The sequence below is a fragment of the Osmerus eperlanus genome, chromosome 2 (assembly GCF_963692335.1).
Source record: "Osmerus eperlanus chromosome 2, fOsmEpe2.1, whole genome shotgun sequence".
Classification (NCBI taxonomy): Eukaryota; Metazoa; Chordata; class Actinopteri; order Osmeriformes; family Osmeridae; genus Osmerus; species Osmerus eperlanus.
In genome coordinates, this window is record NC_085019.1 from 4,733,936 (window position 1) to 4,751,856 (window position 17,921).

At 44.6% G+C, this 17,921-nt stretch overlaps 2 protein-coding genes across 2 annotated transcripts; both read right to left on the reverse strand.

Moving 5' to 3' along the window:
• Nucleotides 1-37: 37 nt before the first annotated feature.
• On the reverse strand, nt 38-4,786 carry LOC134008055 (cytosolic phospholipase A2 gamma-like). The gene is made up of 16 exons (XM_062447768.1): nt 4,504-4,786; nt 4,265-4,399; nt 4,122-4,171; nt 3,842-3,952; nt 3,572-3,714; nt 3,236-3,416; nt 3,046-3,151; nt 2,754-2,894; nt 2,583-2,648; nt 2,149-2,271; nt 1,779-1,925; nt 1,499-1,582; nt 1,236-1,390; nt 811-982; nt 402-570; nt 38-321 (listed from the first exon to the last, which is right to left on the reverse strand). The coding sequence occupies exons 2-16, from the start codon at nt 4,338-4,340 to the stop codon at nt 261-263; spliced, it is 1,785 nt and encodes a 594-aa protein (XP_062303752.1). The 5' UTR covers nt 4,341-4,399; nt 4,504-4,786; the 3' UTR covers nt 38-260.
• A 1,106-nt stretch (nt 4,787-5,892) lies between these two features.
• Nucleotides 5,893-10,494, reverse strand: LOC134008071 (cytosolic phospholipase A2 gamma-like). Its single transcript, XM_062447769.1, has 15 exons — nt 10,145-10,494; nt 9,999-10,048; nt 9,703-9,813; nt 9,434-9,576; nt 9,121-9,301; nt 8,932-9,037; nt 8,625-8,765; nt 8,454-8,519; nt 8,020-8,142; nt 7,650-7,796; nt 7,370-7,453; nt 7,107-7,261; nt 6,689-6,860; nt 6,281-6,449; nt 5,893-6,191 (listed from the first exon to the last, which is right to left on the reverse strand). The coding sequence occupies exons 1-15, from the start codon at nt 10,218-10,220 to the stop codon at nt 6,182-6,184; spliced, it is 1,734 nt and encodes a 577-aa protein (XP_062303753.1). The 5' UTR covers nt 10,221-10,494; the 3' UTR covers nt 5,893-6,181.
• Nucleotides 10,495-17,921: the final 7,427 nt, after the last annotated feature.

Below are 17,921 nucleotides of genomic sequence, written 5' to 3' on the forward strand. Positions count from 1 at the left end.
AGACCTTAACATAAATAATTCACTTGTTTAGACAGAAGATGTTGGATATGTTTTTATTATAGTAGTAATATGTTGGGGGAAACTGGCCCCCTTCTAAAATCTACACTTGTGAACTCCTACTGGGTAGTTTAACATCTTTTCACGGTGGGGCTACTTACACCATCTTACCCTACTACTAAATGGATAAAATAAAAATCAAACTTTTATTTTTATGAACTGATCATTGTGGGCATGTGTGCCCGCCTGGTGGTTATAATTGGCTACTGCATCACACACTTCATTCCTTCGTCAGTGTCTTTAACAGACACGCGTTCCAAATTCCTATGAAAGGAAAACAACAAGTTACTACTGAACATGCAAATGAGGATGTGTCACATCTCCAGGATGTGACATGATCACACCTCATCAGCTGCTTCCGCTGGACAGCCTTCTCAATCTGCTGGAGGATCTTCTTCTTGTTGTTCCTCATGTTCACCTTGGCTTTCTCCACAAGGTAATCAATCTTCTCCGCACTGTATGGTAGCTGGAATGTCGTGTACTCTTCCCTCTCTTTAGCGATATCGTCTTTATCTAAGGAGGAAAGAAATCTAGAAAGTCATTCAGACATCAAGCAGGAAGTGGAGGACATCACCGAGATGTTAGGATCACATGATTAAACTTGGAAGTGAATATGACTTACTTTTTTCACTTAATGCATTTTAGCATACATCTAGTTTTTCTGTCAATTTTGTTCAAATAGTTGGAGTTTCTTTGAACATTGATAAATCCAAAAGTACTTGAATTCCCCTGCTGAAGGAGAAGGAGACTGACCTTGACAGTTCTGCAGGTTGAAGAGAGGCATGTACAGGATAGTGGGTTCACTCTCCTGCCCCTCAAATACGTAGAAGTCCTTAGGCTGCTCCCTCTCTTCCAGCACGCTCTGGTTGAACTGAGGGAATGGCTTGTTCATCTTGCGGGAGTAGTTCTGGGCAAACTCCAACGTCTGGGCGTACGGAGGGACAGGGTCAGTGGGTACCAGAACCAACCTAGTCACCATGCTTAAAATACATGAAGATTTAATTATAAAAATGTCACGTTATTAACTTATGAAATTTCACAAAGATAGTTTGAAAAACAAAACTATGTGGTGAGGCTGAGGGAGGAGAAGATCCTGGAAGCCAGTCTGATCTTCTGTGAAATTAAACCTCAGTGTAGCTTTCAGTCTAGTTAAACTAGCGGAGGGAGCAGTGGTCTACCTCAAAGATTTTCCCGCCGCTGTATTCCAGGACAATCATGAGGTCCACCCCTCTCTTTGGCCCCAGGAAAGATGGGTAAGGGGCGTTGATCATTAGACCCGCGTCAATCAGTTGAAGGGTCTCCCTCATCTGAAGATTGGACGGAATCTCGGGGTCTGCCCGGAAACACACATTACAGAATCAGTTGGTCAATCATGTTGTCTAAATCTGCTTCAAGACTTTCGGTTTCAATGGGGCAGGTTATTTCAGCTGTATTCTCTCACCTGGATGCTTGTACAGGAAGTTGTTGATTGAGCCCCACTCCCATTTCACAACCAATGGGAATACATGCTTGATCATCCAGCACACTGGGAAAATATGACATCAAGACAAAAATAAAATTCAACATGAACAATAAACTCGGCTGTCATTCTAGCAGTTGCTACACAATGTCATATTCATGCCATGTTCTTGTTGTATAGAAATCACACCACAGGATCAAGATGAATTTGATGCAACTTAGTACTGTACTATCATTTATTCATGATTCAACAGGACACCTACCCAAGCGTTTGAAGGGACTCTCTTCCAAACCTTCACACCACACCCCCAAAACCTTGATGAAATCCAAGCCCCATTGTTCAGATATCACTTTCTTCTCCTCCAGGGTAGCTGAGCTCTCTAGTTTGAGGGGCTTCTTCTTTATTGCGTCTACTGAAGAGAAACGGAACAACCTCCATCTCTGTTACTGCCTCAACAAGTCCAGCAAGGAGTCTGTATCCCCAGTCATCACCACTGTCAGCCCTTTTCACACTAACACTCCAAATGTGGCTGTCAAACACAAAGGACGTGTCATGCTTCTCTTTGACAAAATAACACTGCCCACAGTCTCACAAACAATAAACAAGATCTGTTGTTGTGTTATGCAGAATACCTTCTAGAACTTTCTCCAGATTGGTGCGAAGGGAGGAGTTTCCGTCTTCATGGTCCTTTTGGTTCACCATGGTGTGGAGGAGCTGGTATGCCTGGAAGTAGGCATGCAGATCACCACCATTCTCTGGAAATCAAGCACCAGGGATGATCATTATGGGCTTAGTCAGCCTAGCTTGATAGCTTATTGAAACAATGAATAGAAACGCTTGATTTCACCCCTCTCTCCAGATATCATTTCGTTATGCTATACTGTAGCTTCTATGACAGCATACTGTGCATTTGGCTGTGAGACAGTAGACATCCCCCTCTTGAAACCTTTACCCTCACACCCCAGACACCCAGTCGACCCCTTTTTTTTTTCTTTTTTTTTTAAAGGAACAAAAGTCTGATTCCTGAGACTCAACACACCCGTACCACACAGAGCAATGGCACTACCTGTCATCCAGTCTGGCATCATGTCTTTGATTGTCTGGTCCTCTGCCAGGGCACTGCCCAGAATACCTGCAGGAACACGGAACAGAACACACAGATGAGGAACACACACAACCTACAGGAAGTGCTTTTAACAGCACTGTAGCAATCCCTTTTGAGCTTCCCCTTGATGACCTTGCATGGTGGTCATATCCATCTCCTCTCTCTGCTCCACCAGCTCCCCAGAATGGAACCGGCTGCCTAGGTAGGGAGTGTCTACGTAGAAGCCCAGGTCTGTGAAGCCACAACGGTGAGGGGTCATCTCAAACCACGTCGCTGTAGGAAAGAGAGGGATGGGTGGGGTGAGATGCATGGGTATAGAGGGCAGGGAGGGATATGGGGACATTCAGGGAGTGCAAGTGTCAGTAGATACACCTAGACTTGAGGTGTCATTTTAAAAGTCTCTTCTGGGAAGGTGTCAACGCACCTTCAACAGGTCCCTCATGGAAGCAACGTTTGTCTATAGCGCAGTAGACTGGGTAAGGGTTCAAGGCCTCTCTCGTTGCTTCCTCAGATAATTTTTTTTTGATCATCTAATCAACAACACAAAGCACTTTAAAATCAACCGTACTCTCCGCTTTCAGCCATGCAGTAACTGCGTGGTTTGGCTAACTGACCTCTTTCATGACAGCGGAGGAGGTAAGAGCTCCCCATAAATGGCTGAGAGAAAAGTACTGCTCTTTTCCCCTTTCCATCAGCCAGTCCGATACCTCCTCCAGTTCCACTTTGGGACCCTTCTGGGCGGCTATCACACTGGACACATTCCACTTCGGCTCTTTGTAGAGGGAGGCCATAGTCCTGAGGGGAGGCAAGAGGAAGGGTGACATGAAATACAGCGTACTCTGTATCAACCAACTATGTTCTATAAATGGAAACCTAGCAAAATTGAAAATATTTAAGAGATGGCATTGTGTGTGTATGCATCTGTGTCGCTCCTGTAACATGCATTTTACCAAGTTGATCCAGAGACCCCCCCCATGTAGAGCACAGTGTCCAGCAGGGCATCCTGCTCCATCTGGTAGATTGACCCCAGCAGGCCAACTGCAGCCCTCTGGCCTCCCCCAGACACTACCAGAGCAATGTTAGGCACATCCTCCTGGGTGGGGGGCAAAAATAGATGTTTGCACCATTCCCCCTTATAGTTCGGTGTCAGTAAAGTAAATACTAATTGTTTTTTTTTTTAAGTGCATCCCTGTAAGCAGGATCAGACATAGTCCACATACAAGTTCACACTTGATGTTGTGCTTCATCAGAGAATCCAGAATCTTCCTTCTCCTCTGGTGCACAAATTCCTTCTCCCCCTCGCACAGACAGTCAGACTTTTGGACTGTCCTCTGGAAACATTTTTTTAAAGAGAATACTTTGACTTATAAAAGTTGAATGTTCGTTTAGACACTTTAAAAGCACAGCATATAAACAAACCAATAATCGACACTAAACATGATCATCTCTAGCCATGGCTACCCATCTAACAATGGCACATTCTTCTAGAAAGTTTATTACCTTCAATGCATCACTGGCAGTTACGTCTTTCTCGTCAAAGGCCTTTACATCTGAGCACAGAAAAAATCCATCTTTCTTCAAGTAATTGATGGCGAAATATCGAGTGGAATCTCAAGAAAGCATGCATGCAGACATTGAATTACCAGGATCCCAGCAGGTTGTGTGCAGCCACTCACAGCTGACGTACACCAGTACAATGACAAGGAAGTTCTTGAGCATGTTTCCCAATTTAGCAGAAGTTGAGTGTTCCTATTAGTCCTGTTCTGTCGGTCCTGTTGGTCATTGGCATTTGTTTGATTGCAAATTGCGACTTGTTCTCACCCGAGCGCTTCAGAATATACCAGAAGAGTGGGTAAAGAAATAGTTGATTGGTTGCCTTTAGGATTAACAGTTTGTCATCAGGGAATTCCTTAGGCAGTTATGAATCTGTGCTTATCCCTGCAGTCCTGATCTCAAGAGGGCTTACGGTACATTCCTACTGTATAATTGGTGGAAAGGTGGGATGATCTCTGGAAGTTTTGGGGGTCCCTTCTCGGAATCAGTTTTTCAACCATTTACCCCTGGAAAGCTCAACCTCCCCCATACAAAATCTCTCGTCTAATAACTTCTGTTACTATAGGCATGGCTGCGTAGCAAAATTATAATTAAATACATTTTGACTTGAACATTTAAAGAGCACTCAGCCACTTTCTAGCTCCAATACATTTTTCAAGGTTGTTATGTTCACATGTCAAAGCTTTTGGTAACATTTAATTAAATGACCCAAGCTCCCAGCAGGCTGAATACAGAGTACAAGTATAATGAAAATGATGTTCTTAAGCATGTTATCAATTAAGCTGTGAATAAAAGGTTTGATCACTAAAGGGAACCAGAAGGGTGGGATGAACCCATCTGGTGCTGTGGGCTTCCTTAAGCTCCACCCAGGAATCTTTGGAGGAGGCCCCTTCTCACCCATTTATATTACCATGAACAGCATAATTCTACACTAGGTTCCATACCTATCCTGTAGCAGGAAAGTGGACAGGCATTGCGTCAAACAAAGTTTTTTTTTCTTGAAACAGGAATAGACAGGGTACTCACTGTAACAAGGGTATGGACAAGACAAAGACTGGACACAAAACAGAACCAAACAAGACACCGGTTGAATTGACAAGACAAACGAGAACTGAAACCCCTCAACGAGACACAGGTGAAGACAATGACAGACACAGGGAAACACTAGGGCAGGGCAAAACCAAAAACAGGGGGGCACGGCTGTGGCTGTGACATTAAGAAGGCACAGTATGGTCACGTCATAACTTGGCTACTGTTTTGATATGGCAATTGAGCCAGATATCTAAGTCTAAGATGAATGACTAGTTTTAGAATCAAGACAAGCATCTGCATAACTGTGACCAGCAATGTGGTTTTGTATGATTTGGCCTTGTAGGAGCTTGCAGAGATTGTAGTAGGGGGTATCTACTTGTTACACAGGGTAACAAGCCCTCTCCTTTTAATTCACAATCCCCACACAGGCTCTTCAGATTTTTCACACAACACTTTCCCAGACTGCCACTGATCTATTTATAATTCTTTTTGGCTGCCACTGATCTTGCTCGACTAAAAAAGGTTCCCTGCGGCATCGTAATTTTAAAAACATATAAGCACAAAACTAGGTAAGTTTATCAGTAAAAAAAAAAGGTTCCATATATATTTCTATGAATCTATATGTACATATTTCATGTACAAGTAGTAAGACCTTAACATAAATAATTCACTTGTTTAGACAGAAAATGTTGGATGTTTTTTATATAGTAGTAATATGTTGGATGAGTGTGTTGGGGGCAACTGGCCCCCTTCTAAAATCTACACTTGTGAACTCCTACTGGGTAGTTAGACATATTTTCACGGTGGAGGTACTTATCCCATCTTACCCTACTACTAAATAGATAAAATAAAAATCAAACTTGATTTTATTTGTATAAATTGATCATTGTGGGCATGTGTGCCCGCCTGGTGGTTATAATTGGCTCCTGCATCACACACTTAATTCCTTCGTCAGTGTCTTGAACAGACGCGCGTTACGAATTCCTATGAAAGGAAAACAACAAGTTACTATTGAACCAAATGAACATGTAAATGAGGATGTTTCACATCTCCAGGATGTGACATGATCACACCTCATCAGCTGCTTCCGCTGGACAGCCTTCTCAATCTGCTGGAGGATCTTCTGCTTGTTGTTCCTCATGTTCACCTTGGCTTTCTCCACAAGGTAATCAATCTTCTCCGCACTGTATGGTAGCTGGAATGTCGTGTACTCTTCCCTCTCTTTAGCGATATCGTCTTTATCTAAGGAGGAAAGAAATCTAGAAAGTCATTCAGACATCAAGCAGGAAGTGGAGGACATCACCGAGATGTTAGGATCACATGATTAAACTTGGAAGTGAACATGACTTACTTTTTTAACTTAATGCATTTCATCATACACCTAGTTTGATACATTTACGTCAGTAAATGGGAGTTTCTTTGAACATTGATCAATCCAAAAGTACTTTGACATCCCCTGCTGGCTGTAGAAGGAGACTGACCTTGACAGTTCTGCAGGTTGAAGAGAGGCATGTACAGGATAGTGGGTTCACTCTCCTGCCCCTCAAATACGTAGAAGTCCTTAGGCTGCTCCCTCTCTTCCAGCACGCTCTGGTTGAACTGAGGGAATGGCTTGTTCATCTTGCGGGAGTAGTTCTGGGCAAACTCCAACGTCTGGGCGTATGGAGGGACAGGGTCAGTGGGTACCAGAACCAACCTAGTCACCATGCTTAAAATACATGAAGATTTACTTCTAATAAAAATATCACGTTTTTAACTGTTTTATGAAATTTCTCAAAGATAGTTTGAAAAACAAAACTACGTGGTGAGGCTGAGGGAGGAGAAGATCCTGGAAGCCAGTCTAATCTTCAGCGTAGCTTTCAGTCTAGTTAAACTAGCAGAGCGAGCAGAGTGGTCTACCTCAAAGATGTTCCCTGCACTGTATTCCAGGACAATCATGAGGTCCACCCCTCTCTTTGGCCCCAGGAAAGATGGGTAAGGGGCATTGATCATTAGACCCGCGTCGATCAGTTGAAGGGTCTCCCTCGTCTGAAGATTGGACGGAACCTTGGGGTCTGCCCGGTAACACACATTACAGAATCAGTTGGTCAATCATGTTGTCTAAATCTGCTTCAAGACTTTCGGTTTCAATGGGGCAGGTTATTTCAGCTGTATTCTCTCACCTGGATGCTTGTACAGGAAGTTGTTGATTGAGCCCCACTCCCATTTCACAACCAATGGGAATACATGCTTGATCATCCAGCACACTGGGAAAAGATGACATCAAGACAAAAATAAAATTCAACATGAACAATAAACTCGGCTGTCATTCTAGCAGTTGCTACACAATGTCATATTCATGCCATGTTCTTGTTGTACAGAAATCACACCACAGGATCAAGATGAATTTGATGCAACTTAGTACTGTACTATCATTTATTCATGATTCAACAGGACACCTACCCAAGCGTTTGAAGGGACTCTCTTCCAAACCTTCACACCACACCCCCAAAACCTTGATGAAATCCAAGCCCCATTGTTCAGATATCACTTTCTTCTCCTCCAGGGTAGCTGAGCTCTCTAGTTTGAGGGGCTTCTTCTTTATTGCGTCTACCGAAGAGAAACGGAACAACCTCCATCTCTGTTACTGCCTCAACAAGTCCAGCAAGGAGTCTGTATCCCCAGTCATCACCACTGTCAGCCCTTTTCACACTAACACTCCAAATGTGGCTGTCAAACACAAAGGACGTGTCATGCTTCTCTTTGACAAAATAACACTGCCCACAGTCTCACAAACAATAAACAAGATCTGTTGTTGTGTTATGCAGAATACCTTCTAGAACTTTCTCCAGATTGGTGCGAAGGGAGGAGTTTCCGTCTTCATGGTCCTTTTGGTTCACCATGGTGTGGAGGAGCTGGTATGCCTGGAAGTAGGCATGCAGATCACCACCATTCTCTGGAAATCAAGCACCAGGGATGATTATTATGGGCTTAGTCAGCCTAGCTTGATAGCTTATTGAAACAATGAATAGAAACGCTTGATTTCACCCCTCTCTCCAGATATCATTTCGTTATGCTATATTGTAGCTTCTATGACAGCATACTGTGCATTTGGCTGTGAGACAGTAGACATCCCCCTCTTGAAACCTTTACCCTCACACCCTAGACACCCAGTCGACCCCTTTTTTTTCTCTTTTTTTTTTAAAGGAACAAAAGTCTGATTCCTGAGACTCAACACACCCGTACCACACAGAGCAATGGCACTACCTGTCATCCAGTCTGGCATCATGTCTTTGATTGTCTGGTCCTCTGCCAGGGCACTGCCCAGAATACCTGCAGGAACACGGAACAGAACACACAGATGAGGAACACACACAACCTACAGGAAGTGCTTTTAACAGCACTGTAGCAATCCCTTTTGAGCTTCCCCTTGATGACCTTGCATGGTGGTCATATCCATCTCCTCTCTCTGCTCCACCAGCTCCCCAGAATGGAACCGGCTGCCTAGGTAGGGAGTGTCTACGTAGAAGCCCAGGTCTGTGAAGCCACAACGGTGAGGGGTCATCTCAAACCACGTCGCTGTAGGAAAGAGAGAGGGGTGGGTGGGGTGAGATTAGGTGGGACGTATGGGTATGGAGGGCAGGGAGCTATATGGGGAGTTTCAGGGAGTGCAAGTGTATTAGTAGTTACACCTAGACATGAGGTATGTATCATTTTAAAAGTCTCTGGGAAGGTGTCAACGCACCTTCAACAGGTCCCTCTTGGAAGCAGTTTTTGTCTATAGCGCAGTAGACTGGGTAAGGGTTCAAGGCCTCTCTCGTTGCTTCCTCAGAGAATTTATTTGTGATCATCTAATCAACAACACAAAGCACTTTAAATCAACCGTACTCTCCGCTTTCAGACATGCAGTAACTGCGTGGTTTGGCTAACTGACCTCTTTCATGACAGCGGAGGAGGTAAGAGCTCCCCATAAATGGCTGAGAGAAAAGTTCTGCTCTTTTCCCCTTTCCATCAGCCAGTCCGATACCTCCTCCAGTTCCACTTTGGGACCCTTCTGGGTGGCTATCACACTGGACACATTCCACTTCGGCTCTTTGTAGAGGGAGGCCATAGTCCTGAGGGGAGGCAAGAGGAAGGGTGACATGAAATACAGCGTACTCTGTATCAACCAACTATGTTCTATAAATGGAAACCGAGCAAAATTGAATGTTTATGCATCTGTGTCGCTCCTGTAACATGCATTTTACCAAGTTGATCCAGAAACCCCCCCCATGTAGAGCACAGTGTCCAATAGGGCATCCTGCTCCATCTGGTAGATTGACCCCAGCATGCCAACTGCAGCCCTCTGGCCTCCCCCAGACACTACCAGAGCAATGTTAGGCACATCCTCCTGGGTGGGGGGCAAAAATAGATGTTTGCACCATTCCCCCTTATGGTTCGGTGTCAGTAAAGTAAAGACTACCTGGTTTTGTTAGTGCATCACTATAAGCAGGATCAGACATGATAGTCCACATACAAGTTCACACTTGATGTTGTGCTTCTTCAGAGAATCCAGAGTCTTCATTCTCCTCTGGTGCACAAATTCCTTCTCCCCCTCACACAGACAGTCAGACTTTTGGACTGTCCTCTAGAAACATTCAAACATTATTTTTTAAAGAAAACACTTGGACTAAAAATGTTTAGACACACTTTAAAAGCACATCACATAAACAAAACAACAATAATCAACATTAAACAACATGAATAGCATCTGTAGCATCTAGCCATGGCTATCCATCTAACAATGGCACATTCTTCAAGAAAGTTTATTACCTTCAATGCATCACTGGCAGCCATGTCTTTCTCGTCAATGGACTTTTCACCTGAACACAGAATAAACACAATGTCCGTGTTTCTTCAAGTAATTGATGGCGTAATATCTAGCAGAATCTCAAGAAAGCATGCAGACATTGATTTACCAGGATCCCAGCAGGTTGTGTGCAGCCACTCACAGCTGACGTACACCAGTACAATGACAAGGAAGTTCTTGAGCATGTTTCCCAATTTAGCAGAAGTTGAGTGTTCCTATTAGTCCTGTTCTGTCGGTCCTGTTGGTCATTGGCATTCGTTTGATTGCAAATTGCGACTTGTTCTCACCTGAGTGCTTCAGAATATACCAGAAGAGTGGGTAAAGAAATATTTGATTATGTTTGATAAAAATTGGAATATTTGATTGGTTGCCTTTAGAATGAACAATTTGTAATCAGTGAATTCTTGAGGCAATTATGAATCTGTGCTTATCCCTGCAGTCCTGGTCTCAAGTGGGGCTCCGGTACATTCCTACTGTATAATTGGTGGAAAGGTGGGATGAACCCTGGAATTTTTGGAGGAGGTCCCTTCACGGAATCTGTTCTGTTCTTTTACCCCTGGAAAGCTCAACCTCCCCCATACAAAATGTATCTTGTCTAATAACTTCTGTTACTATAGGCATGGCTGCATAGCCAAATTATAATTAAATACATTTTTACTGGAACATTTAAAGAGCACTCAGCCACTTTCTAACTCCAATATTTTCAAGTGTGTTATTTTCACGTCAAAGCTTTTGCAGCCCAGCAGGCTGAATACAGCCACTCCAAGTACAAGTAAAATGAACACGATGTTAAGCATGTTTTCAATTAAGCTGAGAATAAAAGGTTTGCTCACTCGAGGGAACCAGAAGGGTGGGATGAACCCATCTGGTGCTGTGGGCTTCCTTAAGCTCCACCCTGGAAAGAGGCCCCTTCTCTGGGTCTTCACCCATTTATATTACCATGAACAGCAAAAATCTACACCAGGTTCCATAAACTACCCTGTATTCACATAGTAATCCTATAGAAAGAACATTGTAGGTACAAAATAATTTGGGATGTAATTCTGAGGTGTTGAGTAGTGGCGGTACAGGTTATCACAGTCAAGTGTAAGAAGGCACAGTATGGTCACGTCATAACTTGGCTACTGTTTTGATACAGCAAATGAGCCAGAGATTTAAGTCTACGAGAAATCCAGAAACAAGGTTTCTGAATTGACTTGTTTTCGAGTCAAGACAAGCATCTGCATAACGATGACCAGAAATGTTGTTTTGTAGGATTTGGCCTTGTAGGAGCTTGCAGAGATTGTGGAGCCCTCAGGGACCCACTGGTCATAGCTGTCTACTGTTCCCTGACAGTCCCACCCATTTTCTAATCTGGCTAAGAGTATTGTGTGATCCACTGGGTCCAAAGCAGCACGGTGGTCAAGTAGTACCGAGGCTGATATTGTGCCTTTATCAGCAAATTCCATGTTCTTGAACATGCTGGTGGTTGAGAGATCCAGACAGCATGTGGTAGGTTTCCTCGAGAGTTTCGTAGTCAGTAGGATTTAAAGTTGACAGGAGAGCTGTGTTTGCGCTTGCTGGACATGAACTTCCTGTTTTGATGTTACTTTTGTTTAAAGTTACTGATGGTCACTCTGATGTAACAATTTTCAGAAAAAAAGGCAAACTGAGACATTTGATGGACGACAGAGAGCAGCTGTCGGATTGTTAGTCTCTCAACAGTAAAATAGTAAATGGTAAATAGAGCACTCGCATGGTTTGCGTTGCTGTTTATGATTAGAACCACATGAGGGCAGTGAAATCTAGGTTTTTTTCACTATGGACTTCAAGCTACTATGTATATATTTTGGATAGCTTGAGGAATGAGCTTATACTTTACAGATTCAGCACTACTATTCATGACCATCCCTTGTATTCAGGACAATTGCCTTATATTCAGGACCATAACTACCTGATTCCTTATCCACCAAAAACATTGAGACTAAAAAGGCTATCCTCTGACCATCAGAAAGTGGTTTGGATGATTCTAGAACTTCTGCAATGAGCCATGGTATCAAGTATTGATTGAGCACTGAGGGCTATTGATCCCTACTGATAAACATTGATTATGCTGTTTAAGCTGATTGGTTGATGTGGGATGGATGGGCTGTGTTAATCAGTACAGGGGTATGACCCCACCTGAGACCTCGGGCCTTAGGATGTCATGTCGATGACCCAGTCCTTATCTAAAGGGGAATCCTCCATGAACTCCAATTTTTTATGTATTTTTTATGTATTTTGTATGTATTTCATTCTGTCCTCCATCATATATTCTTTTCTGCTTCTTTTTTGTCATCCATTCACACACAATCAAGACTTTGTCTCTCAGCTTCTAGTTCATGGGGATCATTGAAACAAGATCTGAGGTGAAGGTGAGCCAACTGACGGAACAACTAACAGGATTTAATAGACAAGTGTGCCAGTATTAAATGTATCCTTGACTGTTCGAATGGCATATTCATTTTGATGTGACTTTCAGAAAGATGGAATGAAGTTGGGAAGGCAGAACAGGCTGTTGTCTCTCAACCTGTTCTATATTCCAGAGTCCCTGGCTCTTAGACGGTAAACAGGGTGAATCATAGAACCTGCCCCGTAAAAAGTGAATGAATAATGTCACACACACACATGCACATATGCACACACACACACACGCACGCACGCACACTCACACACACACACACACACGCACGCACACACACACACACACACACACACACACACACACACACACACACACACACACACACACACACACACACACACCCACACACACGCACACACTCACACACAGTCCCCCATGGAGATGAAATTAACAAGAATAACATTCTCAGCATGGGACTCACAGGACTGACGGAATCCCCCTTCCCCCTCTCACCTACCCTCTCTATCCTCACCCCCCACCCCACCAAACGGACCCACCCTCTTGAGGTCACCCAGTATCTGGAAGAAAGGAGGAGAGAGGAGGAGAGGGAGGCTCAGGCTGGGAGGAGGACAAAGAAAGGTTCCCCAGACGATGAGTGAATTCCCTGGATAATGATGATGTGAGACGCAGTGTTGGTCCGTGGATGGTGATGATGCATTTCATCCATTATGGATGAACCTCTAGTGTTTTCCATCAGTGTCAGATGTGCTTTGCTGCTTTCATCCTCCAACCAGACTCATCTCAAAGTCTAATTTGGAGGGCAAATTGAGTCATTGAAGAAACAAAATGTCAATTATGAGTGAGGCAGACTGCTCAATCTTAGGAGAACAAGTGCAGTATGTGTGTGTGTGTGTTTTCCTCCTCTGACAGAGGGATATTGTCAACGCAAACAGATATCCAACCTCCTGTGAAGAACATCATAATCTTATCCAGACCTATTATACAATCACAAACCAATGACTTGGAAACAATGTGAAACTAATTCAGGAGGAGGCAAAGGAACCCTAGAGGGAGGGGCTGTTGTGTCTGCACCTGACATGCACACTAACACACACACAAAAAAACACACACACACAAAAACAGTGCAGTCGTGTTCTTGACAAGATGAGCAATGCCCGACTTTCAGACCCCCACCGCCCCACTAAACACTGCTCAACACTGCCGAACAGAAGCAGCTGCCAATCACAGCGTCACAATGGCACGGGAAAAACAGGAAGTGACTGATGTCATCCCCAGCCATTCGTGGCCCGGGTCTTGATCCTACTTCAACCAATTACTGGTCCTCACCGTAAATTATTTTCTGTCTGTGTCCCGTGGGACTGGCCAATCAGAACAACACCGGGGACATGCATAGCTGCTGATGCCTCCTGTGTCTGTCTCTGAGGTCATCTAAGGGCACATTTGTATGTGTGTGTGTGCATCTGTGTGTCTTGCAATACTTCAGGATCATGTATGTACGGCATGGACCGTGCTGGATTGTTGTTGGCCAGCCCTGTTCCATGGGATTAGCAGCCTCCCCAACCTGGAGGAAAAGGAGCACCTGCATCTCTCCTCCAGACCACCAGGGGGCAATCACAGCCACAGCCCCACCACAGTCACAAGGCCTGGCTCCTGCCCTTCTCAGCTCTCCTCGCCTCAGTAGGCTGCCTAACTAAGCCCGGGGGGGGGGGGGGCTGCGTATCTCGTTACATAACTGATTAATGAACACTGCCGTGAAGGAAAGTCGCAGGAGTCACTGAAAAACTTCTTCACATGCTGCCTGCCTTCTTGCTGATCCAGAAAGAGACAGGAGTAACCCAGTTTAACATCCCCCATTGTGTCACAAGGAGAGTAATGCTGCTGTTTATCCTCCACAAAACGTGTTGCCCTTGTTTTTTTGTGCCTTTTCACTCGTGAGATATTAAGCTTCCCAGCCCTTTATGAAATAAAGACGACAACATTCTCATGGCTGTCATTGGAACCTGCCCTTTTAAAAAACTACTCATGCACTGTGAGATGGAGTTGGAGACCACACTGTTGTTGTGGACAGTGGTGATGTTTGAGGAAGGTGGTGTCTGTAAGACAATGGTGGCTTTACAGACCCATTCTCCAAACAATACAGGAGTCCTGCATAATATAACTAACCATCTGTCCCTTCACTTAGAAGATTAGACACACAGGGGTGACATCAGCTGGAACCTGCAAATTAAGTTCAAGTTTAAAATACGTTTTTATGGAACCTTTACTTGACAACCTGGCAATATCCACATGGAGGCAAGTGGGAGTCTAATCACAGGACAAAACTACATTTATATACTGACCTAAAATCTGCTTGATTCTCCCTAGACGATTCACTCCACATCTCCGGCACTGATTAGCTGACCCAGAATCTGCTGGAATCAGGCAGGCAGGCACAAACATAAACATAACATTTGCAGTGTTACTGCAGCTCTGGCCAACTTGACCAGATTAGTTCTGTTTAGTCTAGTTTGAATATGCAGTCAGAGAAAAGCAACAGTGCTACTCTAAAAATACTCTGACTTCCTTGGATCATCAGCATGCACTTTCCACTCTCTGCACTATCATCAGACAAGGCCTTGAAGTGAAGCTTTGAGGGAGAAGTTTTCAAAATGAAAGGATTCCAAAAACCACTCTCACCCACAGTGACCTTTACCCACCCACCCACCCACCCACCCACCCACCCACCCACCTACACACTCACACACACACACAAGCAGGCCATACACATGCACAGGACACCCACACAGTGCACTGCCGCCCCTCTACCACACACACAGACATGCACACACACACACACACTCAGAAATGGGTCACAGGGCAGTGAAAGTGTGTGAGTGAGTGGGCTTTTGCGTGGGCCCAGTGACAGTCCTGGAGATGAGCAATTCTCCTGGTCAAGACTCTTCAAATAGGATTGTACCTAGATGAGCATTCAACTAGAGGCCTACCTGGCCGTAACATTGAGCCCTGAAACTTTCTCATGAGAACACAAGTATGTCAAGATCATGCCTCTTTGCAGCCCCAATTATCCAAACAGTATTGGCTTCAAATCATTTTGAGAGAGAGAAGTGAACGAGAGGTCTTTTCAGTACAGTCTCTCTGAACAGTTCCTCTGCATCATAAAGGCAGAGGAAGGCAAAATACATTTGAGTTTTAGTCTCAGGTGTTATTAGCAGGGATAGCAGTGGTGTGCTGGTTAGCCAATGCGCCGCAGGCAAGCAGATGACAGTTATTTGATCTCCGGCGGTGTTGATGGGGGTGGGGGGGGTGGTGGGAGGGGTGTGTGTGTGTGTGTGGAGGGATGACATGAGGGGATGAGAATTGTGTTGTACAGCAGCACAGGGTCTATTTCACCCAATTAGGCAAACAAACAATGTTACTGAGGCAGGAACAGCATGTTCACTGGGGCGAGAACCCCCACTGGTGACAGACCTCAAGTGCTCCATCAGCAGGGGCCGACAGGTAGAGGGAGGGCAGGAATAAGATCTACTGGTACCCAGTTTGTGAGAAGAATCCACACTCAGTGAAGTTTTTCACTGAGTGTGGTCGTTTTTAAGTTAAACACCCATTCAATTATATTTGATAAAAACCCTTGTCTAACCACTGTGTGCAGCCTACACACAACAGAAAACAAGACTGTCCTACGTATTGTTTGGGACCAGGGTGATCTTTATTGAAACTTATCTGAAGGCCTGTTGTCATGGTCTTCTCTGGAACTAAACCTTCAGTGTGACCATGACAGAAACAAAGGTTGGTCATCCCCTCCCCTCTGCAGATAGAGGGACTGGAGGAATGGAGAGATGGAGAGCGAGATGCACGACAAGAGAAAGAAATGGAAGGATTGCGTTCATTAATGAAGGAATTGAAAGAGGCAGCTGATCTGTTCTGCGCCCGAGGCATGTTCTTTGTACGCTCACAATGAGGCCACACACATGAATGGAAGAGTTGTCTCTTTGTAGAGTTTGTCACCGCTAAACCCACCAAGGAGCGACGGACCAAGACAGCACAGGAGACGATGTTTGTTTGTGCGTGAGCGAGAAACAGAGAGAGAGAGAGGGAGAGAGAGAAAGAGAAGGAGAGATAAGACTGGCCAGGATGACCAGATGACCATGTTCCATTGCATGGTTTTGCGTATCTCAGAAACAGAGCTGGGACTAGAGAGACTGGAAGTCATGGGCTTAACCTCAGGCCATGTGCGCTTTTATAAGTTCACCTCGGGCTGTCACGCCCAAACTCTAGAATAGACTCAACATTCTATTCGGAGCTTCTTCCGCTCAGTCTGAATGTGTAACAAAATACACAATTCGAATGGACGTAAGACAGCCCTAATTGAGATGAAAGGCCTCTCTGTTGTATAGAATGGATTGATGCTTCCATGCACAAGAACAACAATCTCTATCAACACATGGCATGGTTGTGATGCTTCATTTTTACTGCAATTAGCAGACGCATGCAGTCAATAAAACAAACCATAATTATAATCACACAGATAAAAAATGAAGAAGTTGCCATAAACAGAGTATGCTATTATGCTAATACACCCTTCTTCATGCTACAATGGGGACCACAACTCAGGAGGCGAAATTATAGCTCCGCTCTCCCCTTTAGCTTCACTGCTTGTTAATGGAATTCTTAATCACCAAACAAGGAGGATTAATTGCATTATACAGTAGAAGCCTGTAAAATAAGCCAAATACATCAATAATGTACAAATGTACAGTCATTAATGCACACAGGAAAACCTCAGAGATGTTTACTGGATTATTGCTGTTCTCCTTCGTCTTTCTTCGTGGAGTCGGACTGAGCGAGGCCATAGCTGGCCTGTTGGTCACTAGAATGTCAAAGGTCAAACCACCTGCAAAGTAGTCTGGGGAACTGTACCATCAGCACTTCCTCAACACAAACAACAAACTAACAAGCAGGACCAAAGGCTTCTCAGGCGTGTGACACACAGGATAAGCTGTGTGTCACACGTGTGGAGTGTGGAGACCCCTGTATCTCCCCTCACAGCCGGCCAGTGCTCCACCGGCTCCCATCGATCATGTGGAAAGTGGAGTCAGATGGCTGAGCGGTGAGGGAGTCGGGCTAGTAATCTGAAGGTTGCCAGTTCGATTCCCAGCCATGCCAAATGATGTTGTGTCCTTGGGCAAGGCACTTCACCCTACTTGCTTCGGGGGGAATGTCCCTGTACTTACTGTAAGTCGCTCTGGATAAGAGCGTCTGCTAAATGACTAAATGTAAATGTAAATGGAAAGGCCAACGCTGCCTTTGCTTCTGAAGACCGCGGCTTTGAAAGCGTGCCAGGATGCCAGCGGTTTCTCCCATGGAGAGGCACCCAGATCCAGGCAGAGTCTCTCTGACGAGGGCGGGGGATGACCTGTCCTGGGACATCCTTAACCCTTCAGAGTGCTCTTCACATCACACACACACACACACACACACACAC